The sequence below is a fragment of the Oryza sativa genome, chromosome 2, assembly GCF_034140825.1.
Source record: "Oryza sativa Japonica Group chromosome 2, ASM3414082v1".
Taxonomy (NCBI): Eukaryota; Viridiplantae; Streptophyta; class Magnoliopsida; order Poales; family Poaceae; genus Oryza; species Oryza sativa.
Genome location: NC_089036.1, coordinates 677,711 through 703,877, shown reverse-complemented (window position 1 = coordinate 703,877; position 26,167 = coordinate 677,711). Strand labels below are relative to the sequence as shown.

The 26,167-nt window shown below is 43.3% G+C and overlaps 2 protein-coding genes across 3 annotated transcripts; one reads left to right on the top strand and one right to left on the bottom strand.

Annotated features, from left to right (window-relative positions):
* Positions 1 to 17,940, top strand: LOC4328053 (probable gamma-aminobutyrate transaminase 4). Of its 2 annotated transcripts, NM_001401746.1 has the most exons (18): positions 7 to 141; positions 291 to 375; positions 2,044 to 2,116; positions 10,059 to 10,156; positions 10,331 to 10,423; positions 12,168 to 12,241; positions 12,770 to 12,808; positions 12,924 to 13,012; positions 13,086 to 13,162; positions 13,241 to 13,315; positions 13,961 to 14,008; positions 14,253 to 14,336; positions 14,426 to 14,513; positions 14,643 to 14,721; positions 14,820 to 14,913; positions 15,040 to 15,118; positions 17,469 to 17,584; positions 17,688 to 17,907. In NM_001401746.1, exons 1-18 carry the CDS (start codon positions 56 to 58, stop codon positions 17,760 to 17,762), a joined length of 1,452 nt encoding a protein of 483 aa, NP_001388675.1. In that variant the 5' UTR covers positions 7 to 55; the 3' UTR covers positions 17,763 to 17,907. The 2 variants fall into 2 exon arrangements, with proteins under 2 accessions (XP_066163073.1, NP_001388675.1); XM_066306976.1 differs by lacking the exons at positions 291 to 375; positions 2,044 to 2,116 and having other exon boundaries at positions 1 to 141; positions 17,688 to 17,940.
* A 1,676-nt stretch (positions 17,941 to 19,616) lies between these two features.
* LOC107279956 (pathogenesis-related thaumatin-like protein 3.5) lies at positions 19,617 to 24,881 on the bottom strand. Its single transcript, XM_015768820.3, has 2 exons — positions 24,604 to 24,881; positions 19,617 to 20,242 (listed from the first exon to the last, which is right to left on the bottom strand). Exons 1-2 carry the CDS (start codon positions 24,641 to 24,643, stop codon positions 19,617 to 19,619), a joined length of 666 nt encoding a protein of 221 aa, XP_015624306.2. The 5' UTR covers positions 24,644 to 24,881.
* Positions 24,882 to 26,167: the final 1,286 nt, after the last annotated feature.

The window sequence follows — 26,167 nt, the reverse complement described above, 5'->3', positions numbered from 1 at the left end:
TTCTCCGAGAACGATCAGTGCGCCAGACATTATAAGCGAACTTTCATCTTTATATATGACGACTCCTCATGGCCTCCTCCAGTACTCATCAGGTGCCTTCTCTGATCAGGTGCCAGCTGATGACTCTGCTGAAGAACATGGGTATGATAAGAAATCGCATGGCTAGTAGCTTGAGTGTCAAAACTCTCTACACGATTTTCCCTTTCATTAGCAACTAGTACTGGAACACTACATTAATTTACACTAGTTTTTTGCCTTTTTTTTGCTGATTTATTTATTTATCCTGTTAGGGTTAAGGATCATGCCATGCTTGCACCGTTTACAGCCGCATGGCAGACCGCTATCTCACCACCACTGGTTATTGAGAGATCTGAGGTTTTTACTCAGTTTAATTTTTAATTTCTCTTGTAATCTTATTTTTACTAACCAGAGGATAAGATAATTTTTAACATACAACTTTTAACTCTTACTTTTCATATGAGTAAGAAAAATCTTTATTTTTGTTCATGTGTTGGGATTACTGTGCAACATCTTTAAAACCATAACGGTATATGGTTTCCTTACTGTCTTAATTTCGTAGAAAAAAGGAACGCATGTGAGTCTTGGCGTTTTGGAGAGGTGAGCATGCTCTTAAGGGGCAGGCCTCTTAGAGGGCCATATGTGACATAAAACCTTTGAAGTTCTCGGATGTCCGATTTTTGTATGCGGGTATAGTTACAGCCCACCTATAACCTAGAGAGACCCTCATTTTAAAAAAAAGAATAATTGCAAATTTACCACTACTTTAAATCGTTATTGCAAAACTGCCACTAGAAAATTATAAAAATACCACTAGAACTATCATTCGAGTGGCATCCTTCATCCTTACAATATTAAAAAAACCGGTGGCAAATTTGCAAATGCCCCTTAAAAGAAAATCAAATCTGTAGTAGCGGTGGCTTATTTTGTGATATGTCTTCGAGTGCAACGAAACAATGAGGTGTGTTCTACTGTTATTATATCTATATCCAACAAAAATAAATGACAGTTCTCGAAAGAATAAAATGGTGGCGGGGTGCTAAAATTAATTGAAGGCAAGATCATTGAGCAAGCTTTACTTACATTCTACTTTTTTCCCCTTTTTTTAAGGTAATGGATAGATTTCCAGTGTCAGATCAACATCCTATATTTCGAGGATTATTATTAGAGAAAGTAAACATGGTTTCAAGGACATGTAGTCAAGACATCCCAAAGTACCGATCTACAAATAAAAATAAAAATCTCCAATTATTTGCAGCTTGAATAGTCCTCCCCGCGGCTTGTTTCGTAATGTCAACTCCAAATGAGTCAACTCCGCCTCAACTTGACGGTCTACTTAATTAATGTGGCAAACATGTTTCTGCCTCCTCTCTCTATCCGTGTCAATTTTATGTACGTACACGGTGGGGAATAATTGTATCCCTAAGAATTTTATTTCTCTCACACAAGGAAATTAAGTTTCTTCCGTTATGTTAAAAAATTTTATATACACATATTGGGGGTATATACTACGTCCATCCCAAAATATAACAATCTAATACATGGGATGAGACATATCCTAATAATATGAATCTGAGTACACCCAAATTTATAGTAATATGATGCCTCATCTGGGACCACGTTACTATATTTTAGAACGTAGAGAGTATTTTGCACGGAAAATATAACGATCATATTTTTCATTGGAGCAATCCAAATATATTTTTATGCAAACTAGTAGTAATAGTTAAATTTTAATAATGACATTACATTTTCTAAAGACGTACGTCATCTAACTGATGTACTAGCATTCTTTGAAATATTTTGATCTGTACCCTTCCTTTTATTATAACGTACGTATATATGTGAAGTAACGTATATATGCGCACAGGATCGAGCTATGGAGGGGCTGGCAGGGGCCGGGTCCCCACCCCTCCCCATAAAGTTAAAATGAAACGCTAAAAAAACTTGCAGTGAAATTTATTTAAATTTGCGCTCTGATATCTAACGATATTTTGCATCGTATTGCTTGGACCTGATATGCAGGGATGTTACGTTTACGATGTCAACGGGACCAAGTATCTAGATGCACTTGCAGGATTGTTGTCTACAGCTTTAGGTATGTGTATAAGATGTTTTAATAGGAAAATGTCTAATTAACTACCAGCTAACAATCTACTTTGTCCGTTCAACTTCTAACAAAAAAAAAAGTTGGACGAGTCTACCGGGTCGGGCGTCCGATCAGTTTGGAGAAAAATCGGGCGTTGACGTCAACATGCCCGATTTACGTGCAAAACTACTTTAAACTGATTTTTCTCTTAAATTACTTATCGAAATCATGATCCGATTACACCATTAAATTTGTTGCAATTAAATCTTCAAAACAAGACCACACATATGGATATATTCCGATGAAAAAAAATTAGCTTATTATTGAATTATTTTTAAATGTTGCACGATGTCTCACCTGGTATATCAGAATTGTTTCACTTAGTAGATCGAAAATGTTTCATTCGTTTAAATTGGATGTTGTTTCACCTTATATAAAAACAATATTTCAGCAAATAGCGAATCAAATGTTTCAGTTCACTGCAACATTTGATCCATACATAGTGAAATATTATAATACACTAGTTAAAATATTTTGTGGTGGAACAAAAAATAAAACGAATTCGCTTAATAGGGGTTTCTAAAATATGTGGGGTTTTTTTTTGCAATGGAATATCCTTAATAGAAGGTTTCCAAAATATGTGGGTAATTTATTGCAATAGAGTTTTGTGTGTGGATAAGTGACGGGTGGGGACGGGGACATGTGGTGAGGGCCCAGAGAGGCTGCTGGTGCCATGCGATGAGGGGAAGGGGGAGCTAGCAACCGATTTTTTTTCTCTCCCCCGCGCGACCGAGAAGGAGCATTCTTGCTCACTTGGACGAGTATTATTCCCTAATGAGATTTGTCTTTTTTTCCTCACCAGCAAGTTGAGTGTTCAGTTCAAGTTTCGTGGGATAACAACATACTCCCTCCGTCCAAAAAAAAAGACAAACCTTGATTTCCGTGCCCAACGTTTGACCGTCCGTCTTATTTGAAAAAATTATGAAAAAAAAAGTAAAAAGACAAGTCACGCATAAAATATTAATCATGTTTTATCATTTAACAACAATGAAAATACAAATTATAAAAAAATTTCATATAAGACGGACAGTCAAAGTTAGACACGGAAACCCAGGGTTTGTCTTTTTTTGGGACGGAGGGAGTACACTCTGTTTTAAAAGGCCATGCCTACTCCACCTAGATGGTGCCTAGGCGGTAGGTGGAGCATCACTGCCTCGCTTAGCAACTACTCACTCTATTCTATAAAAACCCAATCTAATATTGGATGTAAAATATTTTAATGTATGACGCTATTTATTTTTTATACCATTCGTCTTGTTCAATTTTTTTTTTGTAAAATATAAAAATATTTATGTAATTCTTAAAGAACATTTAATGATAAATCAAGTCAAAATAAAATAAATAATAATTACATAAATTTTTTGAATAAGATGAATGGTCAAATGTTGGCTAAAAAGGTGTGTCATATTCAGTTCTAGATTCTGTTTTTTTTTTATGGAGGGAGTAAGCATTTTGTGTATAGGCGTGTTTTTCTCACCTGGAGCATTTTAAGGTTTGGTTTATACATAAAAGTTGGAGAATATTAAAGATGGAATATGATGAATTATGGTCATAGAACTCATGGATGGCCTATAATGTTAAATTCTTTGTTTCAGCGTGTCAAATTCTTCCATTTAACATGACATAACTCTACCCATCAAGAAAATAAATTGTCTAGGCGTCGTCTACGCACGCTGGCATTAGGCGAAGCGTCACCGCGTGCCTAGCACCTAGCGCTAGAAAAATACCTTAAAAGTTCTTCACCATTATTTTCATTTAATTGTGTATACCTAGCTAGGGTTCATCTAGTATATAGATTACCTAACCTATGAAAATATTCATGAAAAAAAAACCTTCAATACAATTTTCAAACATATGCTATGGTTGTGTTTAGTTCACTAAAATTAGAAGTTTGGTTGAAGTTGGAACGATGTGACGGAAAAGTTGGAAGTTTATGTGTGTAGGAAAGTTTCGATGTGATGGAAAAGTTGGTAGTTTGAAGAATTATTTTGGAACTTCACACGGCCTATATATATATATGCTGTTCTTTGCTACCATGAAAATTCTGAACTTCAAATTCACCTTGTACGGGGAGGGGAAAAAAGGCAAATCTCATCAGGGTAGATGTCACACCCCAATCTGGTACCGCCGTACAACGGCACCTGACAGGAGCGTGTCGTAGAAAAACGGCTTGAACCGCGTCCTACGAAACTGCGATCTCAGTACCAGTCCCAGGACATAGCGCTGGTACCCACGGTGACAAACATGAATCATTACAAATCCTTATAATTAATAGAGGACTTATTTACCTTAACTTAGGTTGCAGCTTAGACAGCCCCAGAATGCAACCGGCGACACAGACGAGGCAAACACCAACAACAGCAGCGGCAGCGGAACCAACCAACGGACTAACACCCAACGCCACAGGCAACGACAGGGAACTAGGACGAAACCCTAATCTTCACTTCACTTCAACTTCATCTTCGGAGCTGGCAGAACTATATTTATATAGAGAGCAAGGGTGAGTACTTACGTACTCAGCAAGCCAGGGGAACTTAGGTGGTTAATGCAGGCTTCAAGGGAAGGCTGTTATTTTGCAAACAGTTTTGTTTTCAAGTTTTCAACAATCTAAGTGTGTGCTTTCCACAACCAGAGCGAGACAAGTCTCAGCTCGGTCGGGAGGTGAGAAGTAACAAATTTATTTATCAAGATTTGCACAACTCCCAGAGTTGGCTTCAAATCTGGTTTTTCCCAAACCAAACCAATTTTCCAAACTTCCCGATAATAGTGGTCCCCAAACGACCAATTACTTCCAGGGACACCCGGTCCCGCTGTCCCCCGGACAGCTAATTGCTTCCCAAGCATTAGGTTTCCCAAACCTTAACACCCTTTTCATAAAACAGGGTAAAACAAAAACTACGCTAAGGAATCACCTCACATCCGCCCATGACCGTGGGCACGGCTGTTCGAACAGTTTGTTAACCTCTGCAGAGGGGGTACACTTTACCCACACGACATTACTAACCCGAATCACCCAGCCCGTATAGAACGGCCACGTCTGGTGACCTAAGGGCTTTCATTACAAGGCATTTCGAGAGCAGACACAGGGTTGCCATATGCCGACGAGAGGGGTCCCAGACCAACAACAGGTTAGGTCCCAGACCATACTGTGCTAGGAAGCCCGGGGGTTCTCCCCGACACCACCCCGTTGAATTCACATGTCTCTCGGCATCAAGGCTCCCCCAATTAGCAATTTACTCAGCTAGGGGCGTCCCATTCCACCCGTGTGGTCGCACTATTGTATGCTCGAATGTAATTCCAAAGGAATCGGTCCTTAGATGCGACCGCACAAGTATTCCGCCTAGGAATGGCCTTGTGTCGCGAGTTTTATTTTTAAAACTCATTTTCTTTCACAAGGCACCGACCCAGGCGTCGGGTTTTCCGAAGCTTTTGTAAACCAAGTTTTACCCAAGAAGTTACTCATATTTTAAGTTTGAAGGCGACCGTCGATACTCGCACAGAGTGCACGAATATCGAGGCGCAGCTAGATGGTTACAAGGGAACATGATATAACAATTAACAATGTAAGGATCAGATGCAACAAGTTGGGTAGGCCCACCGGTCTGCCTTGCAGACGGTGCAAACAGATTAAGTGCAATCCTATCAATGCATAATATTTTGCGAGCAATATAATTAAGTTCAAATATAGGCTCAATATGTTCAAAGGTGGCTTGCCTTGCTCAAGGTCTTCACTGAGCTTCACGAATCTTCGAGAAATCCACGATCGACGAAAATCCGGTAACCGCAACTATGCGCAAACAAACAAAAACCTAAACAAGAGACCAAGAAAAAGACCCTATTTAGACTAAATAATAGTGCCATTAAATAGATCTCGATTTTACGGAAATACTGGAAGTGGAACGGGGTCAATCGGACGATTGGATCGAGAGATACGAATTTTGGAAGTTTAATTGGAATTTCTGGCGAAGGAAGATATTTGTGGAACAAGGGGAGATTGATTCATGAAATTTATAGAAATAATATTCTCAAGAATATTATTGACCGTCTCTGACGTGCGGGACCAAAGGAAATGATTTATAAGGAAATGATTCATGAAATTTTGGAATAGAGAATTGATTTATGGGATCAAGGGAAAAAAGATTTATTAACTCACGAAATAAGATAAAATGATTTACTGAATTTATAGAAGAGAGAAATATTTGTGGAATATTGGAAAAGACATTCTCAAGATTATCTTTGACTCATTGACGAGTGGGGCCAATAAGAAGGTGAGAGAGAGAGGAGCAATTGGAGGGAGCAATTGCGGACTTTTAGCTCTTCGGTGTGTGGGCACCGGACTCGGAAGAGGGAGTAAAAGTAAACTTCCTTTGTTTTGTTAGGCCGAGGAGGAAGGCTGGCCAATGGGCCAAGCCCACGAGCCAGGGGAGAAAGGGGGAGGGGGACGGCTGACCGGCTGACTGGGCAGGGGCAGGCCCGGTCAACGCCACGTGGGCAGCCACGTCGGATGGGGAGAGAAAATGGGGGGGGGGGGGGCGGGAATGGCATCGGACGGCTCACGGTGCGCGGTGGAATCCGGCGAACGGCGGCGAGCCGAAGCGAGCGACGAACACCGGTGGCTAGAGGAGGTCAAGGCGAACCGATTCCACGGCTCGGATTGGGAAGACAACGCGCGACGACGGCCGGCGGCGGCGGCGAAGCTCGCCGGGATGCCGACGTGGATGCGCGATGGGAAGGGATGCGGCTCGCGCGCTCAGGCTTAGTGGACGCGGTATGGGGTTGCAGCGCACACGCGGTGACGCGGGACCCGATGGTCGCCGGGCTGTGGCTCGCGGCGGCGCCTTGCGGCGGCGGGAGGGGCGGCACGGCGCGGGAGCGAGGAGGAAGGTCGGCGGCCAGGGGGAGGGGTTGGGGAGGTCGAGGGGGGGCCCGAGGAAGGTGGCGGCGCCGGGAATCAAGGAGAGGAGGGAGGCCGACGGCAGGGGAGGCACAGCGGAGGTGGCCGAGCGCGGCAGCAGCGAATCGGGCGACGCAACGCGAGGGCGAGAGGGGAGGCCGGCGGCTGAAACAGCGGCTTGGGGAGGTAGAGAGGGAACTCAAGAACGGCGGTGGCTAGAGGAGTCGCCGAGAGGGAGGCCAACGGCGGCTCTCGATTGCGCATGGCGGCGGAAACAGAGCACGCGCGACGCGAGCTACGCGAGTGCTGGGACAGCGGAAAAGGGAGGTGAGGAGCTCACCGACGGGAGGTAACGGCGTTGGCGGCGAGTTGAGGATGGGAAGGCCGATGGCGGCGCATGGACGAGCAGCGGCGCACGGCGACGAACGTGATGCCGAGGCGGCATCGTGTCACGGTGGGCGTGCCGGGGAAGGGAACGGAGGCGTGCGGTGGCGCCCTTGGTCGCGGCGGTGGCGATGCTCCGGGGTTGGCCGCGCGACGGCGACCGAGGTTGAGGGAGGAGGCGGCAGAGGACGGACCGTGCGACGGCGAGATGTCGCCGGACATGGAGCTCGACGCGACGGCGAGGAGTTCCCATGGCGGCAGGGCTCCGCCGCTTGGGGGGGGAACGAAGCAAGGAAGGGAGGAAGCACAGGGGGTGGGTTTTATAGAGACAGAGTGGGAGCGGCAAGGTCGGTTCGAGGTGGCCGCGGTTTTCTTGGCGCTCGGCTGGTGTTCATGGGCGCCGCGAGAACGAGCGACGGCAAGGATGCAAAGGGTGGTGGAGGCGGTGGATCGTGTGGTGGGAAATCGAACCGCGAGCACGGGAGGATTGGCGCGGGGCGAGCGGGTGCGGTCAAGGTGGGGGCGGCGAGGCGCTGCAGCGGCGTCAGCGGCTCTGCCTTTTGAACAAGAAGCCAAGGAGTGGAGGCAGGGAGCTCGCTACCCGGGAGGGGAAAAAGCGAAAGGAGGAGGAGGAGGAAAGGGAGCTTTGCTCCTTCCGTTTTGGGAGGAAAGGGATGAGAACGAGCCGCGCCTCACGGTTTTGGATGCATGCGGCATGGGGCGCCGGGCCCGAGAGGATGACGCCGGCGACGACTGCAAAAGGACGGGGACGGTTTGAAGGCAAGCGCGGACACGGTGGTCATCGGGGCAGGCGACAACCGAGGGTGGCGATGGCGGCGCCCAGGCGGTCAGCCACGCGCACGGGCGCGCGGGAATCGAAGGCGGCGGCCGGAATTTTGGGCAGCGTCGGCGGGAAGCGACGCCGAGAGAGAGAGAGAGAGAGAGAGAGAGAGAGAGGGCGCTCTCTGAGGGAGTCACGTGCGGCGCACGTGCGATGGAGAGGCTGGCGAAAGAAGAGGATGGGCCGAGGATGGTTTCGGCCCGAGCGAGTTGGAGGGAGGCAAAATAGACTTTTACTGGAAGGTTTGATTTGGAGAGAAATTTGATGTGGAGATTGAATTTGAATTCAATTTGTATATTTGTACACGAGGGTTCAAGGTGGATCCAAGGGAGGGGTCAAGGAAGGGCTTCAAAAGCGGGAATTTTGATATTTTTGGGATAGATTTATATTTGGCGGCACGAAGGATTATTTCAGAGGATTTCAAAAAGGGAAGATCATTATTCAAAAATGGAACAAGGGAGATAGCGGTAGAATGCCATGGATAGATAGATAGACAGAAAGGTAGGTTGATAGGTAGAGGGACGGATAGACAGATGGATTGACAGATGGATAGATAAACAGATAGATAGGTATAGTAGATAGATAGATGGATCGATCGAAAGATAGATAGATCGAGACTCACAGAGAGATGGGATGGAAGAGAAGGAAGAGGTGGACCGGAAAAAGGAAGAAGGAATCCAACCTATGAGGGAGGTTAAATAGACTTTCATAGAGAGATTTAATTGGGAGGTTTTAGGGTTGGGGTCTGGATTCGAGTTTCGAGGTTGATACTCGGTCTCGGGAGAATAGGAAGGAGTCAAGGAAGGGAACAATATTCAGAGACGAGTCAAAGTGAGATGGATAATTTAGAGAAAGAGAGTGTAACTTGGGAGTTTGAGTTTGACTACTCAACGAGATATGTGGGTAAGGATTTTGGAGGGAAGTCTAAATAGAAGGGTTCGGACTTCGAGATTATTTCGGAACGGAAATCATTTTGGGGAGAACTCAAGGCGAAAGGGATTGAATCTTGGGGTTTAGAGTTCAAGGGTGGAAGTGATCTCGATTTGCATATTCAGACTTGGGTCAGAAGTTCGAGAAAGAAAACAAGGGTAGATTGACGAACCAATACAGAGAGAAATATAGATGAAACAAAACCTGAGAGGTTGAATTCGAATTTGAGAATCGGTTTGAAGGAACCAAGGAGAGAGTTTATGACGCGAAGGTGAATCCTTGGACGGAGTTAGGGTTCGGGCATTTGACAAAGTTCACGGATGGGGTTCCATGAGGGGATTCCGAATAGAAGGAATCGAGCTTCGGGACTATATTGGGATGGAAACTTTGAGGAGACGATCTTTGATAGCACAAAGATGGACCAAAGGAGGGATGTAAATTGAGATCTTTGGCACAACTTAGACTTCAACACTCAAAGAACGAAATTTTCGCAATTAGGATTTTCAGTAAATTAGCTTTTAACGTCTCGCGAAAAGCGGGGCGTTACAGTAGATTAAACCGGTTGAAATGTTTTAGTGGAGTAAATTCAGACGAAGTTTTGTCAGGAGGCTTGCTAAGTGGATAAATTGAATTGTTCCAGGTAGTAAATCCAGCCGAAGTTTTAAATATGAATCCAATGTAGTACCATTTTATCTTGTAATCGACGTATTGATATTGAACTAATTCCATTGTTAAAAAATGATATTGAACTAATTATTGATCAAGGGTAGAGGGAGCAGTGAAGTGATCAATAACTGATTATAAACGCTGATGCATTAACCACTCATGCATGCTATTTTCAGGTGGTAGTGAGCCTCGTTTAGTCAAAGCTGCTACGGAGCAATTAAACAAGTTACCCTTCTACCACTCCTTTTGGAACCATACAACCAGGCCTTCTTTGGTACATATGTATTCTGCATCTTTAATTCATCAATCGTTGTTTTATTTGTATTGTTTCTTTTTTTTCAGATATTAATACTACATGAGAAAATGTTATAGTGACTGACTTAGTCATTCTGCAAACAAAAAAAAAACTTGTAAATACTGATGATTGGAGGTTTGCTGCTACTTGCAGGATCTTGCGAAAGAACTTATTAGCATGTTTACTGCCAGGGAAATGGGCAAAGTGTTCTTTACGAACAGTGGTTCAGAAGCAAATGACTCTCAGGTAATATTATTGTTAAAGTACCAGCCATTTCCTGCAGTTTGCACCGTGAAAAATTATATCAGTTAAAAGAAAGATCAGAATGCAAGGGTTAAAGTCTGATACTTTTGCGGTTCAAATTCGAATTTTTGTGAAAAATATAATCCATATTAGTGTCAAGTATATATGGTAGAAATTATGTAGGTTGTTAAATATATGTGAATTAGTAGTTAAAATGTGGGATATGTGCTTGCACAAATTTTAAAATGAACATTAATATGCAGTGGGCCCAACCAGGACGCGTCTAGGTAGAGTGCAGTAGCGTGTTAGTCTTAAATCGAGACCTCTCACTTTTTCAATTTCATCTGTTACTTTACAGACCCCACATACTTTCTAGGGAAAATTTGAAATTTTAAATAAAATTTTCTCTTAAATTATTTATCTGATCTATGATCTGATTACACATATGATCTATTTACACCATTGTGTTCGTTACAATTAAATCTTTCTAGCAATCTTACATAATTATATTATGATAAAAAATAATTAGGTTGTAAATTATATATGTAAGTTAATTTTATCATATATATATATATAAACTACTTTTAGATATGATTAAATTAGTTTTTAGACATTCAGTGAACAATTATTTATTGGTTAGTTCTATAATATATTGATTAAATTTAATTTCTAGATAGACTTATGTTTTTACCCCCACAATAGATTTACTTTTAATGTCATGACAAGTTACTTTCTTTTATTTTAAGTTACTTCTATAATATATGTAAATTACTTTTAAGCTTTATTGAATTCACTTTTATATGTCTAAGAAGTAATTTGATGAAATCTAAAAATTATTTAGATATATTAAAAAAGTAATTTGTAATTTTTCATCAACAAATATAATCAAGTGAGATCATGTTGTAAAGATTTAATTGTTACGAACACAATAATATAATCGGATCGTACATCGAATGAGTAACTTAAAAGAAAATTCTATTTAACGCATAGGTGGTAGGAATTTTTTTTTACTGGCTTGATGTACTAGTATTATGCTTAAGTATGACTCTTCCAGTTATGTGATGTCATCGCTAGTTACAACTAAAACGAGAGGCTCTCGATTGAGATTTTACGTTACATTATTGATGGTGTGAATTGTTTCTTCCAAAAGTACTACTGATAGTATGTCTCTCTTATTGATACCCGTATACATAAAGTACAAATTAAATCCTTGAAAGTTTTATTAATGTTCCATACAATGAAAGAGGGAATGATGCATGACCTTTGTGATCTCAAGGATTGGAATACATAACAGTAGATAGGGAAGATTGTAAATTAAGTAAATTTTACATTGTGTTGCACATAGTTCGAACATCATCATGTTTACATGATGGTAATGTTTCCCTCGGCTCATAACGAAGTGATGTTTCTAATTGCTCGGTATATAAAACTAATTGTCGTAGGTCAATTTGGTTGTCCAAAACATCGACTAAATCCGGCTGGAGGTAGTATATCAGAAGAGTATCTACTATATTATTACTGCTTGGTTAATTTGTTGGTTGAACTTTTTTATGGGATGTCAGTGCATATCTAATTTCTTTCCTTCATCATGTTTATGCCCTTTGTATAGTTGTGTTGGATTGAAGAGTCACAATAAACACATAGATTAATCTTGACTGATATATTTTGTTCTTTTTCTTGATTTGTTACTCTTCTGCCATTGTTTTCCACACGTAGAATATAATGCTTATTTCGAATTCTTTTGCAGGTTAAGATAGTATGGTATTATAACAATGCATTGGGGAGGCCAAAGAAGAAAAATATCATTTCACGGACACAATCGTAAGCTACATATATACTCGTGTTCCTTAAAACAAGAAATGCCTAGCTAGTTTCACCCTATATATTCTAGATCTATTGGCATGTTTTTTCCCGTTTACTTTCTCCATGTTACAAATCCATGGCTAGCTACTTTCAATTAACTCTCTCTAGATAGCAATGTTCATAGACACCAAATAAATCCAGGGGCGGATTCACAATGGGGGCGGAGGGGTCTCGAGACCCCACTACCGCCCCCAGGACAGTGGAGACCCCCTAAGCCCCCGCTAAATTTTTTTTTTCTATAGATCCATAGGATGTGGGGACTGGAGGTTCGATTTATGCTGATGTAGTTTATTCAGCCTCCACTACTATTTTTTTCTAGATCCGTCACTGAATAAATCCATCCCAGCTAACTTCTATAAAAGAGTGATTTTACGATACTTGTACCTATGGTATTAGGAGGTACTAAAATTTTGGTATACCTCTCACGGACTGTAAAATTTATCTCTACAAAATCACTTTTAATGGCATGCTTAATTCTTACTGCAGATATCATGGAACAACATTCATATCAGCTAGTCTATCAGGGTGAGTATAGTCCTATTGAAAAATCAGCCAGCAAATTTATCCACTGGAAATTTAACTACTGAAATGACTAGTTCATATTTGAAGTCACATTTGCTAATCCCTTCTGCATCTTTAGTCTTCCTACCTTGCATCAGGATTTTGATCTGCCAGGACGTTTTGTTCTGCACACAGACTGCCCTCACTACTGGCGCTTCCATCTCCCTGGTATACTTATTTTTTTATTTATGATTAACAGAGTGCATTTTTCGATGAAATTAATGATTTTTGTGGGAGACAGGTGAGACAGAAGAAGAATTTGCAACTAGACTTGCCGATAATTTAGAGAATCTTATCCTCAAACAAGGACCAGAAACGGTATACCTCTCTTGACACACCTCAAAACTTATAATATACCGGAGTTTACCGACCTAATCTATTTCCTTTTCCCCTTAGATCGCTGCCTTCATTGCTGAACCTGTGATTGGTGCTGGTGGTGTTATCCTTCCTCCAAAGACATATTTTGAGAAGGTGGATGGATTGGCATACTATAAATTAAAGTTGCATTTCCATTTAGAAAACCTAAGGGACTGTTTAGTTGGTGAAATAAAAATTTTTGAGTGTCACATCGAACATTTGACCGGATGTCGGAAGGGGTTTTCGGACACGAATGAAAAAACTAATTTCATAACTCGCCTGGAAACCACGAGACGAATCTTTTGAGCCTAATTAAGCCATCATTAGCACGTGTGGGTTACTGTAGCACTTATAGCTAATCATGGACTAATTAGGCTTAAAAGATTCGTCTCGCGATTTACATGCAAACTGTGCAATTAATTTTTCTTTTTATCTATATTTAATGCTCCATACATGTGTCCAAAGATTCGATGTGATGTTTTTTGAAAAGTTTTTGGGGAACTAAACAGGGACTAACTGTATTCATTTACTTCATGCATTCTGGAATACAGTAATATTGAGCTAAGATATATTACCCATATGTGGAACTTTTGATAGTTGCTCGATCACTCTGAAATTTTTGTACTTCATTACACTCTAGCAGTTCCACAAAACTGTAGTGGTTTACTGAGTTGCTAGTGTTCATGTATTACTATTCGCTGAACAACAAAATTGTAGTTATGCATGTTCATTGTGTGCTATTTTGTTGTCTGTCAACAGATTCAAGCAGTGGTTAAGAAGTATGACATCCTTTTTATTGTAGATGAGGTATGCTTTCATTATTATTTTTTATGAGGTATGTTTACATTATATCTTACCAAGACAAGAAATTTTGCTGTCCTTGAAAAAGTACATGTAGGTAAATTTATCTATTATCTGAAGGTAGCAAGTTTTACATAAAAAATGTGGTACCTTCTCAAAGATGATAAAATTACTCCCGAGACAAACATAAAATGGGGAAACAACAATTAACTTTTTAGGGCAAAAGTTTTGAACTTACGGTCCATTCTAGGTTATTACTGGATTTGGAAGGTTGGGAACCATGTTCGGATCTGATTTGTATAACATCAAACCAGATCTTGTCTCCTTGGCCAAGGTGTGCTATCTAGTACCAAATTACAAGTACTACTTAACATTTGTTACATGATACAAGATGACTGATCATCTTAATTTACCATGATATAGGCTCTTTCTTCTGCCTATGCTCCCATTGGAGCGATACTTGTTAGCCCGGAAATATCAGATGTGATTCATTCTCATAGTAACAAGCTCGGTAAGTTAAATGCTACTATACGAACCGATCCTATTGTTTGTGGGTAAAAATTTTGGTACCCACAGCTACTCTCTCATTGTTTGTAGTCCAAAAACAAAGACATGATGAAGTTGTTGTCTTTTGTCACAGGTACATTTGCTCATGGCTTTACATATTCTGGCCATCCTGTTTCCTGTGCTGTTGCTTTAGAGGCGCTGAAAATTTATCGGTACACTCACTTTTCTATTCCCGAAACATAGCCATTAATTGTAGGTACATAGGTTTTATTTGTTTCTGATGAATGTTTCACAAAATTACTGGTACCAGGGAAAGAGATATTCCTGGTCATGTCACACATGTTGCTCAAAGGTTCCAGGAGGGAATCAAGGCCTTTGCAGCTGGAAGTCCAATTGTTGGGGAGGTATTAATCTGTTTAGATTTTTGAAATATTTCCATGTTTCTCCTGGTGCTCTGGTACCACAGGCACGATTTTGGTCTCTTATTTGAACACATAAACAGCATAGCTTATGTGTGCTCTTGTATGCAGACACGTGGTGTAGGATTGCTGATAGCAACTGAGTTCACCGATAACAAATCACCATATGAGTTATTCCCTTTTGAGTGGGGTAAGTAACACTAGTGACTACAAGCACTTATAATTAAGTAATTTAATTATCAGCATTACACCAATGTTACCCACTACGCTTTAATTAGCACGACAAAAAACTAGGAACAACTAGGGCCCTGTTTAGTTCCATGGGCTAATTATTAGCTCCCACCTTTTAGGCCTGAATTAGCCCTCAAGTATATATCCAAACATGTGGGCTAATTTGAGGCTAACGTGAATTAGCCCCTCTCAAAATATTAGCCCCTCCAAGGGGTATTAATGGGGCTAATTTTGTGTGGGGACCATCAAAAAGCAGCTATCTCTCTCCTCTCTTTTTACTCTCTCTCCACCTTTTAGCCTTGAATTAGCCCATGGATCCAAACATACCACCCTAGGCTAATGTTTAGCCTACCGATTCATGACTAAACATTAGCTCTCAAAATTAGCCCTGGGCTAATCTTTCAAATAGGGCCTAAGATTAGGGTAGGAAATATGTTATGTGTGTTACCTAAATAATAATTTTTTTTACTAAGTCACCTGGGGGGAGTTTCCCCACCTCCTGAATATATTGCGTCAAACAAAAGTACACAGGGCAGGCTTTACCTGCGCAAGCGCAGGAGCCCTGAAAGATAGTAGCAGAAGATACACGGGGAGTACAAAGAAGAGAATACAAAAGAGAGGCGACCCTCTGAAGATAACAATTGACGTTTATCATCTATAAAAGACCCAGCCAAACCAAAACAACCTAAAGCTAACACCCTAGCTCGTCAACAACCAATTCCTCATGCAGACTTGGAAACACCATGACTCCACACCAATGGGCCTTTTTGCCACGAGCATGCTGGGTTGGAGTTATAATGACCAAAAGACTGTGGAAGTCAAGACCACCCGCATCAAGCCGTCATGAATCAAACATTGACTTGTTGCAACTTGGATCAGTGCCCGCCAACGCCCTTTGGGGGAAAGAAGCCCCAGAGGAGGGAGAGCCACTGAAGGTTGCAGCCATCGCCACACGCATAATAATCAAATAATTGTGTTCTGTGTTAAAACCTAACTGTGTTCTGTGTTTTGCAAACAAAAAACAACGTAATGGCATGGAGAAGATGAAAAAGGAGAATAGGGATGAAAGAAAGAGATAAGGGTAATTTGGTTGGAAAAAAATAGAAAATGGTTTGAAGGGGTAAGCGGTGGCATATATCGAATAACTGTTAAATTACAATGGTATGATTTCAAATAGTTGAGTAATATTGGCATATTTCAAAGCCATAAAAATTATAATGGCATGAATCTAATTAACCCTTTATCTTTTGGTATGTGCACATGTATATGATCAATAGCATATTCACTTCCATATAATGGTCTATCACTGCCGATTCAGCGAGCATTGATAGTGATAAAGTATCGCTGTCGGTTCTACACTTTCTTGCGCCCAATCCCGTCCAAAATCCAAAGAACAATATCACTACCAGCTCGTGTCACGATCCGATCCTGCAATGATACAACAGTGCCGATTCGTGGCACGAACCGGCAGTGATAGTAGGTATCACTGCGGCTTCATGCCACGAACCGGCAGTGATATGGGGACCTCAATTATTAGTTTGGGGCCACGGTGATGCGGTGATTTCGGAAGTAAGTATCACTGCTGGTTCATGCCACGAGCCGTCCGTCCCGTGCCTTGACCGCCCGACTGTATTTTTTTTTTAATTTGTAGGCGGGCTTTCAGTGTCGGTTCTTGACACCTATCAACAGTGATAAGCAGTGTCCAAACGGTGCCGGGTAGGACTATCAATTCCGAACTAACAATGATATCCATTTGAGATTTGTTTCAGTCCAACAAAAAGTACCTCGAGGTACCGGTACCTCACGGTACCAAATCATTTCTGATCGTTGGATGGTACCGTGAGGTACCGATACCGAGGTACTTTTTATTGGACCGAAACAAAACTCTACATTATCACTGCATGTGAAAAAACCGACAGTGTTACTCGCAGCCAACACTGTCGCCAGCCCACTGCTGGCAGGGAATCCGGCAGTGATAGGCCCCACGAACCGATAGTGTTAGCCGGTTTTGGGGCTATTGGTGTTGGTGTTACCGAATGGAATGGTGGCTTATATAGTCCTAATTTCCAATATACATGAGATTTATAACATAGTCAGATTTAGTCCCTATATTTGTAGGGGTATTCCCTCAAAAAAAAATATTTGTATGGGTAGCACTAGATGCTGCATTTTGTTCATCTGAATACGTGAATGGAAGTCAATTATTAAGGCCGTGATGTACCAATGAGCCTTGCTAGAATTGCATTGGGTGGGTTAAGGTATGTGCTGACAAAGTAAAAGTTCTAATGATTTTTTATGGCGTTTTTCAGGTGTTGGTGAAATATTTGGACAGGAGTGTAAGAAACGTGGCATGATGGTTAAGGTTCTTGGAAACTTGATAGCGATGTCCCCACCACTGATAATAACCCGTGAAGAAATTGATAAAGTAATTAAGAACAAATCACAGCATAACCTTTCTCCCTCTTTTCTGGTTGTAGATGAAAGCAACGCTGTTATGTCATGACTCATAGTACTCTATTGCTTTTCAGCTGGTGAGCATATATGGAGAAGCTCTGAAGGCAACAGAGGAAAGAGTGGCAGAGCTAAAATCCAAGAAGAATTAGTCAACATATGTCATCTATGGCAATGGCGGCAAAGGTTGAAGGCAATGATGTGGTCCCTGCACCGAATAAATTCCACTGGTGCTTGTTGTTCGATAATTTGTTGAAATATTACTGATGTTGTGTTAAAAGACAATTATTAGCTTTCCACTAAATCTCGGAGTACTTGTTCTTTCTGATAGTACGAAATCGTACTGCCACACCTTAAGTACATTATGTGTAACCCGCAGCGGCACCCGGAGACGCGCCGATGCAGGGGAGGCACATCCCCCCCTCCCGGCGCGCGCGCGGAACAATCACCCGGGAGATAGCCTGGTATCATAAACGGCACTGTTCTTGCTTCATGTTGATGTAGATTAGCGACGCTCCAATACATAAACGAGTGGCGTTAATCTCGACAAAGAGACAAGAGAGAGGGCACCACGGATGAACGACATATTGTCATCTTGGCACGGCGGAGAGGAAACATCACGGATGGACAGCATCACATCACCGTTGGTGTAGCGGGGAGAAGGCATCACAGACGGATAGCATCTCATCATGTTGGTGTAGCGAAAATGGGTGTCACAGACGGACGGCATCTATCTCAGCGTGACAGAGAGGAGACGTCACGGATGGACGGCACCAATCTTGGCATGACGAAGAGAGAGTGCACCATGGACTGATGGTATGGCTACTCCGGGGTGACGAAGAGAAGGCCTCACTGGCGGCTGGAATCGATCTCGACAAAGACTTGCGAGTGGTGCCAACAGATTGGTTGGCACGGCGACTCCGGCATGATGGAGAGAGTGCACCTGTTGATAAAAAAACACACACTGATCTGAGAGATTTACTTTACTCTAGTGCAGGTTCAAAGATTAATTTGCTTTCGGGTTCAGGGTGTGCCAGTTGATTTGATCTTACAACCAACAAAAAAACAAAGAAAACAAAGTTAAATCTATAAACGATAGCCGATCGGACGGATTGCCAATGACGTATCGTTTAATATTAAGACGATGTATCATGCATCAGATCGGCAGTGAAGTATATAACAAAGAAATAATTAGATCTACTTGATCGGCTAAAGATATCAATAATATACAATCTATGCTTCGAAATATGTTTAAACCAAGTGATTGGGATAGATCGGACAGTACGCCGAGACAGTATAAATCACTTATGATTAAAAGTACTTTAGAACAAAGATTATATATATTCATAGCATAGCCGATATTCCTTATTTTTTAATTCAAATTTCAGCTATTTCTAAATTGTACTTTTATATGGACTATGTTTTTCTTTTTCTCCGATTAATATGAAAATTTTTATATGCCGAGAGCGAATGTGGAGACTCATTTTTCTATTACTCTAATAAGTTAATAGATAGATTTGACGGTCTCACTTACACGGTACACTGCATGCATGCAGTACGTACTGATCTCCCAGTTCCTCCTTGGTTTGCCCTCATACATGCATACGCATATATATATTAACCAAACATGCATGTGTATATAGCTGGGCACACACATATTTGCATGCCTCATGCATCACACGTAAGCCAACAAACTAGCTAGTTTCACATATTAATACATGTGGCTGTCATTTTGCTTGTTTTGGCCAACATCCATATTCTCTATTTGAACAAGATAGCAAAATGCCCTCAAACAACGAGTGCTCCGGCGAGATCAATGATGGGCCTGTTTGCATCATAATTTGGCGGGAAAAAGTACACCGAAGTTCCCTCAACTTGTCATCGAGTTACAAAATCATCCCCCAACCGTAAAACCAAGTATCTAGCATCCCTCAACTATCAAAACAGGCCACAATAGGTTCTTCGGTGGTTTTGACCCCGGTTTTATCCTACGTGGGCCCCACATGTCAGGCTGCCACATCAGCTTCTCTCTCCCTCTCTTTCCCCCTCTTCTCTCCCTTCCTCATCTCTCTCTCTCCCTTCTCTGACTCAGCCAGCGGGAGGAGGAGGGCGTCAGCGGCCGGTGAGGGGCGACGCGGCGGCGGTGATGGCGGCGGCGGGCGACGCAGCGGTGGTGGGGGGAGAAGCTGCGGGTGGGCGGCGAGGAGCAGCGCGCGGGCGGCGGGGGGAGGAGTGGCGCGCGGGCTCCCCCGTCTGCCCCTGCCCACGAGGCTCACGTCGTACAAGTCCTTCCCGTCGGCACTGCCCAGCGTGAACTCGGCGAGGGTGACGGGCGGCGCGCCACCGAGGGAGCAGCTCACAACGCCGCCGAAGTCCCCCGTGGCACAGGCGAGGGACGCGGTGCCGGAGGGTGCACAGTCCGTGCGCGCCCACAAGCGGCCGGACCAACCATCCGGGGCTGGGAACGAGACATTGGCACCGAGCGACAGCTCGAAGCCGCCACCCCCGATGGCCACCGCGGTGTTTCCGGACAAGGTGGTCGGCCAGACGGTGTAGGTGCAGTTGTTGCGCAGCGTGAAGACCGTCGTGCCAGCTGACTCAGCGCCGAACTGCAGCTGTGACCATAGGAACCCTACATTGAGACACAACATTGTTGAAGAATGAGTCGGGTGCAAGTGGCTGGGCGTTCGACAGCAGCGGCTGTGGTGGTGGTGACCACGACTGCGGTCACCGGAGGCATGACGGCCTCGGACGGCTAGCCGAGGGCGTGGGAAACAGCTGCTTCTGGCCGGCACGGCATCGTTCGATGAAGGGGTCGGAGACTGGCTTGGCACAGAGAGGCGTAGCCGATGGCAGCGGAGGCCGGCTCGGCGCGAGAGGCGCGGGCGGCGGAGATGGAGGCCGGCTTGGCGCGAGAGGCGTGGCCGGCAGTGGAGGAGGCGACCTAGGTGAGAGGAGGAGCTGCCGGTGGATATGGCGTGGTCTTCGGCGCACGAAGGCTGGCCGGCGGGGGACGTCGGTGCAGGGGTCCCACATGTCGGCAGAGCTTGTGTGGTGGTGGCGCATCGGTGCGTCAGCCGTGGATTCGCAGCCGGTGAGCGGCGGGTGAAAACCCAGTGCGGCCTTGGCCGAACCGACAACGATCCTCCTGAGGGTGTTGTTGTGCTGTCTCACCCCTCAAGGGTGATAGCCGGGCGAAAGCCCAGTCTTGGCTCTTTTGAGTCCCGACGGACGGGCGGTGGTTTTTCCGTCGCTTCTCTTCTTGAAGACGTTGTTTTGGCATCCCCTAGGGGGCGATCTCGTCTGTGTCCCTTTGTTGGTCTAGGTGACGGTCGGTGTCACATCCTGATTTTTGTTTCAGGATTTATAAATTATTTAATAAATTATTATTAGAATTTATATTAAATGTTCATTAATTTACAAGTGAAGTTAAATGTGGGAAATAAAATTTCCTAAATATAAAGCATGGATGGATTTAATTTTTATTAAATTCTCCATGATTAAGTATACTCTCTGAAATTTTCTCGAATTTTTCGAAGCTCAATTCCTAAATGATACAAAGAACAGTTCAGTAATTATTTGATCATTAATGATCTAATTATAATTGTTAAGAGCTTTTCTTGTTTAAAAATCCTTAAATTATAAATTGTTGTTTAAAAGGAATTATTAGAAATGATCTTAAAAGCCTAAAAGAGAAGATTTTTTTTAATTTGCTAAATCTCAATATAAAATTGGGCGAGATAAAATTTTGTTAAATACTTCTCTTGAATCTTTAGTTCCTAGATTTTTCTGGATTTATTTGAGCCAAGAAAGTATTTTTAATAAATGGAATTGCATTTCATGAATAATTTAAATTGAAAAAGGTTTTTAAAAAGTCTCTTTTGGCTTTGGGCCGAAAGCCGGCCCAAAACCTCTCTCTTTCTCTCTCCCTCCCCGGCCCAGTCGGCCCAGCCCGTCGTCGCTTCCTTCTCTCTCGGTGCCGCTGACAGGTGGGGCCTACCTGTTAGGGCTGTCTTCCTCCTCCAGCCGTCGCCTGGCCGAACCCTAGCCGAGCTGCGCCGCCGCCGCTTCCCTTCCAAATTCCGCCGCCCCTCTCTATTTCCGGTCAAATTGATTGAGGGCAAATGATCCTTGAGATCTCCTCTTCCTTTCCTCTTTTGGAATCATCGCCTAATTCGGTTTGGAAACTTGTGGATTCGATCTCGAATCGGATTCATCTCTCTCCCCTAACCCTAGACTTTCCTTCTCGTCGCCGGTCGCCGTGGGCCTTCGCCGCCGCCTTCCAACCCCTATATAAGGATCCCCAAGCTCTCCTCTACCCGCCGCCACCCTCGCCTTCGTCTCTCGCCGTCGGTAGCGCCCTAGCGCCGTGTAACCTCGAGCCGCCGTCGTTGCCGCCGCTCCAGCCGTGCTTCGCCATCGTTTCAGTCGTCGCCGTCGCTCGGGAAGGTCGCCATCGTGGTCGCCGTCGCGTCGCCGTCCTCGTCCGCCCCTTCGCCGTCGCTGTAGACCGCCGGAGCATCGCCGTCGTCGTCAAGCCGAAGGACTCCGCCGCCTTTTCCTCGACGCCGCCGCCGTCCGTTCATCTTCCGCCGCTTCTTTGGTCATCGGTGAGTTCGCCGCGTCGCTCTCTACGTGCTGGTGCCCTCCGTTCGTGCCGTAGTGCCGTCGTTCGCCGGCGAGCAAGTGCGCCCGAGCCGCCGCCGGAGGTGACATCACCGCTGACGTCGTCGTCATCGACTCTCGTGGCCCGGTCGTGGACCGTTCGATCTCGGCCGTCCGTTTTGGATAGGATCGATCTCGGCCGTTCGTTCCCGTGAGCCGCCGCCGTGCACCCGGTTCACCGCAAACCCTAGCCGATGACGCAATAATTCCCTTTTTCTTTTCAAAAATAATTCATTATTGCGTCATAATTCAATTAAAATCCATATAAGTGTTTTAACCCGATTTAATCTTTAAAAATTCATAACTAATTCATTGTAACTCAGTTTAATGTAGTTCAAGTTACAAAAGTTGTGTAAAATAAAGATCTACATATTAAAATTATCCATAAATTGAATTAAATTTATTTAATTCTTTTTAAATGGGCTTTAATTAGATTTAATCTTGTAAAATTCATAATAAATTCATATGAAGTCAGAATGAGGCCGTTCAAGTCTCATAATTCATCTAAAATTATGATCTACATGTTTGTTTACTTTATATGTATTGTTTATTTGGTTTTTATTAGTCTTTTTCTTCGTTTTGCGTGTTAGCTTGTCGTTTCCGTCGTTGCGAAGGTTCGTGAGTGCGTCGGGAGTGTTCAGAAGATTAATTGAAGACCGATTATTGCAAGGCAAGTCACACAGATCCTAAACACAATCCTTTGAGCATGTTGATCCTATATTTAAATTCTCTATTTATTTCAACTGTGCATTTACTTTCGAATGTCACTGGGTGGTGTGAATCTATTCCTTTGTTATGGCCTGTTTGCATTGATTACTTTATTACTTGATACCTTGGGTTATTATAACTTGACTAGTTGAGCTTTATATATTGGTTTAGCTAGATATTAGATATGATTGCTTAGCCATGCTTAGAAATATTAGCACACTATTGGGATAACTTATGACTCACTATTATTTAATGATGGCTTAATGATAGTTCACGATGGTCAATCGTGATTGGTTAATTAATTACTTGCCAACTCAAACTTGATAATGGTGGGTTGTGAGCACATGGTTTTGAGAATCGTGCTCATGGCAATTAAGGACCGGTTCGCGAGCTACTGTTGTGAAATATTAACCGTGCCAACCACAAGCCAGCGTGGGCAACGGCTTTACCTTTTGTATAACATGATTCATTGCGGAGCACCAGACTGAGAAGTGGCGGAGATAAGCCCACGGAGGTCGCTGGGGAGTCCATGCCTTGTTTTATAAGGGGGTGATTATGATCCAGGAATGGTGCACTGTGGTGAGTTGTGTTGTGCAGAGGGTATTGTCACAGCCTCTATTCGGGTACTTTCCAGTATCGCGACGCATGGTAGACATGATGTTGAGGCTGTGTCTTGTGGGTACAGTGGTACACCTCTGGCCAGAGTAAAACTATTCGAATAGCCGTGCCCGCGGTTATGGGCGGGTTGAGCAATGTTTTTCGTGATTAGTCTCACACCTCTCACAATAATTATGGATGTTATACCTGGTAATAATTTGCTTAGCTCCTGGTTTGGAGTTAGATCTGTACAGCCGGGTATGGTTGTTCAGAATGGTTGGGCCTGAGCAGCATGGGCGTGTTGTTCAGTGTTGATTAAAATTAATGATTAAAGTACTCTACTGTTTTATTACTCTTAAATGTTTGCTAAATGCTGCTTTTGCAAATGAGCCTATATTATGCCATCCTTTGGTATCCTTGTGCACTTGCATATTTGCTGTGTGGCTTGTTGAGTATGTCATATGCTCATTCTTGCAATAATTAATCAACCTCAGTTGAAGAAAAAGGATCCAGAAGGAGAAGACGTTTGGCTTATACCCCAGTTGAGCTGCCTGTGGGAGTGGAGCTGAAGCCATCGCTAGACCGTTATTCCGCTGCTGTTTTCTTTTCTTTTGTAAGTGTGTAACGTTATTATTATGATGGATTTGTATATTAAATTGTCAGTTTGTGTACCTCGGCTGATTCCTGGACGAGGATTTTATGCACAAATAAGTTCGGAAATTACTAGTGAATTTTCGGGCGTGACAGTCGGTCACGCTTAGCGGCGGTCGGTCACACTTAGCGGCGGCCGCTCCGGTGCTAGCCTTCTCTTGGACGCTTGTGTTGGCGATGTCGGTGTGTGAGTGGTGGTATTCTTTTTTTTCCCTGGTTACGATCCTCCAGGGTTGTAATCTTTATTTTTTTTCCTGCTCTATCAATAGAACTTCACACCGTCGTGTGCGAGTCGTTAAAAAAAAAAGAAGAATGAAGAAGATGTGTGCTAACAGCCTAAAGTTAACCGGCCTGAAAGTTTCTCGGACTTACCAACAAGGAGTAGAAGGGCTGGAGATCGTCCGAATTCCATTGATCGAAATGGTTTAGCTCGAATGAGAAAAAGGTGAATATATTTTTTTGGAATTGAGGAGAGAAATGGCAGTTGAACAATGCACGTACTCAAAGCGTGCGAGCTGCAGCTAAGATAGTAGAAGAGGAAATGCACAAATGGTGAAGTAGCAGCAGCAATAATTTGCCTGGTGATTATCTTGTTTATATGGACGTTGGTGATATCCTCAGTAATTTGCCGTGTCGTTGCCGCCTCCTCCTCTGCCTCGTGGGCCTCGTGGGCTCGTCGCCGCCCGCGCGCCGCCCCTCCCCGCCGCCCACTCGCAGCTTCTCCCCCACCGCCGCCGCGTCGCCTCTCGCCGACACCCTCCTCCTCCCGCCAGCTAAGTCAGAGAAGGGAGAGAGATAAAGAAGGGAGATAAGAGGGGAAAAGAGAGAGAAGAGGTGGGTTATATGACAGCATGACATGTGGGTCCCACTCTGACTTAGCCGTCACGTAAGACAAAACCAGGATCAAAACTACCTAAGGATCTATTGTGACCGGTTTTGATAGTTGAGGGATGCTGGATACCTGATTTTACGGTTGGGGGACGATTTTGTAACTCGATGACAAGTTGAGGGACCTTCGGTGCACTTTTTCCTAATTTGGCGTCAACAGGGCCCTGCACCGCGGCCTACGGGACTGTCTATCCATTTGTCGGGTGATTTCTAACCAAAAATTACCCAGATTTTTTTTACTCTTAGATTTACATCTAACGGACTACAAAAGAATATACAAATACATATTTACTTACACATTATTTTTATCAAAATTACAGTGCACTTATATGCCATATCAACTGAATTTACAAATGTAATTTTAGGTATATAGGACAGTAATTTTATATTTTAAAGAAAATAACAAATATATATTTACTTACATATTATTTTTATTAAAATTACAGTGCACTTACATGCCATATCAACTGAATTTACAAATGTAATTTTAGTTATGTATGACTGTAACTTTATATTTCACGACGACGACGAGAGTGGCCGTACTGCCGGCGGCCAGCTCAATCAGAGGCCACCTTGGCACCGTGCTTCTCCATCATCACGCGCGCGGGGGTAGCTAGGTAACACAGGCCGACGTGCCAGCCGGCCGGCGAGCTGCATGGAACATCGATCTTGCAAATTGCCGCTCGCATCGCAAGCTGCATGGAGGCCAAAACAAAGTGTCAAATGCCAGAAAAAAATCACACGGAGATGGATAGCAAAATCGTTTTCATATAAAAATGAGATTGCGACTCTTTGAGTCTCCTCCTGCTACCGAGGATGTAACACTCACTCTCCTTATGCAATATTAATTCAAGTGTTATATAAAAAGCTTGGAGAATCCATCCCCGTGTCCCTGGAAAAGCCAACACCAACCTTTCAACGGGCCCAAATGTTGCTCCTGCACTAATTAATCACTTTAATTACAGCTACGCAGAGCATTTTGGCTAACTTGAACTCGTTTAAGAATAAATCTAAAGCAAAAAAAAGTCACCTGTCACTCTTGATGTGT

Excerpts from the sequence above, each read along its gene's own strand:
- LOC107279956 (XM_015768820.3), bottom strand. The coding sequence starts at position 24,643 with ATGGAATTCGGACGATCTCCAGCCCTTCTACTCCTTGTTG. Across the intron at positions 20,243-24,603 it reads AGCCCTTCTACTCCTTGTTG|GGTTCCTATGGTCACAGCTG; the intron begins GTAAGTCCGAGA and ends GTCTCAATGTAG.
- LOC4328053 (NM_001401746.1), top strand. The coding sequence starts at position 56 with ATGACGACTCCTCATGGCCTCCTCCAGTACTCATCAGGTGCCTTCTCT. Across the intron at positions 10,424-12,167 it reads CAGAAGCAAATGACTCTCAG|GTTAAGATAGTATGGTATTA; the intron begins GTAATATTATTG and ends ATTCTTTTGCAG. Across the intron at positions 13,013-13,085 it reads CTGGCGCTTCCATCTCCCTG|GTGAGACAGAAGAAGAATTT; the intron begins GTATACTTATTT and ends TGTGGGAGACAG.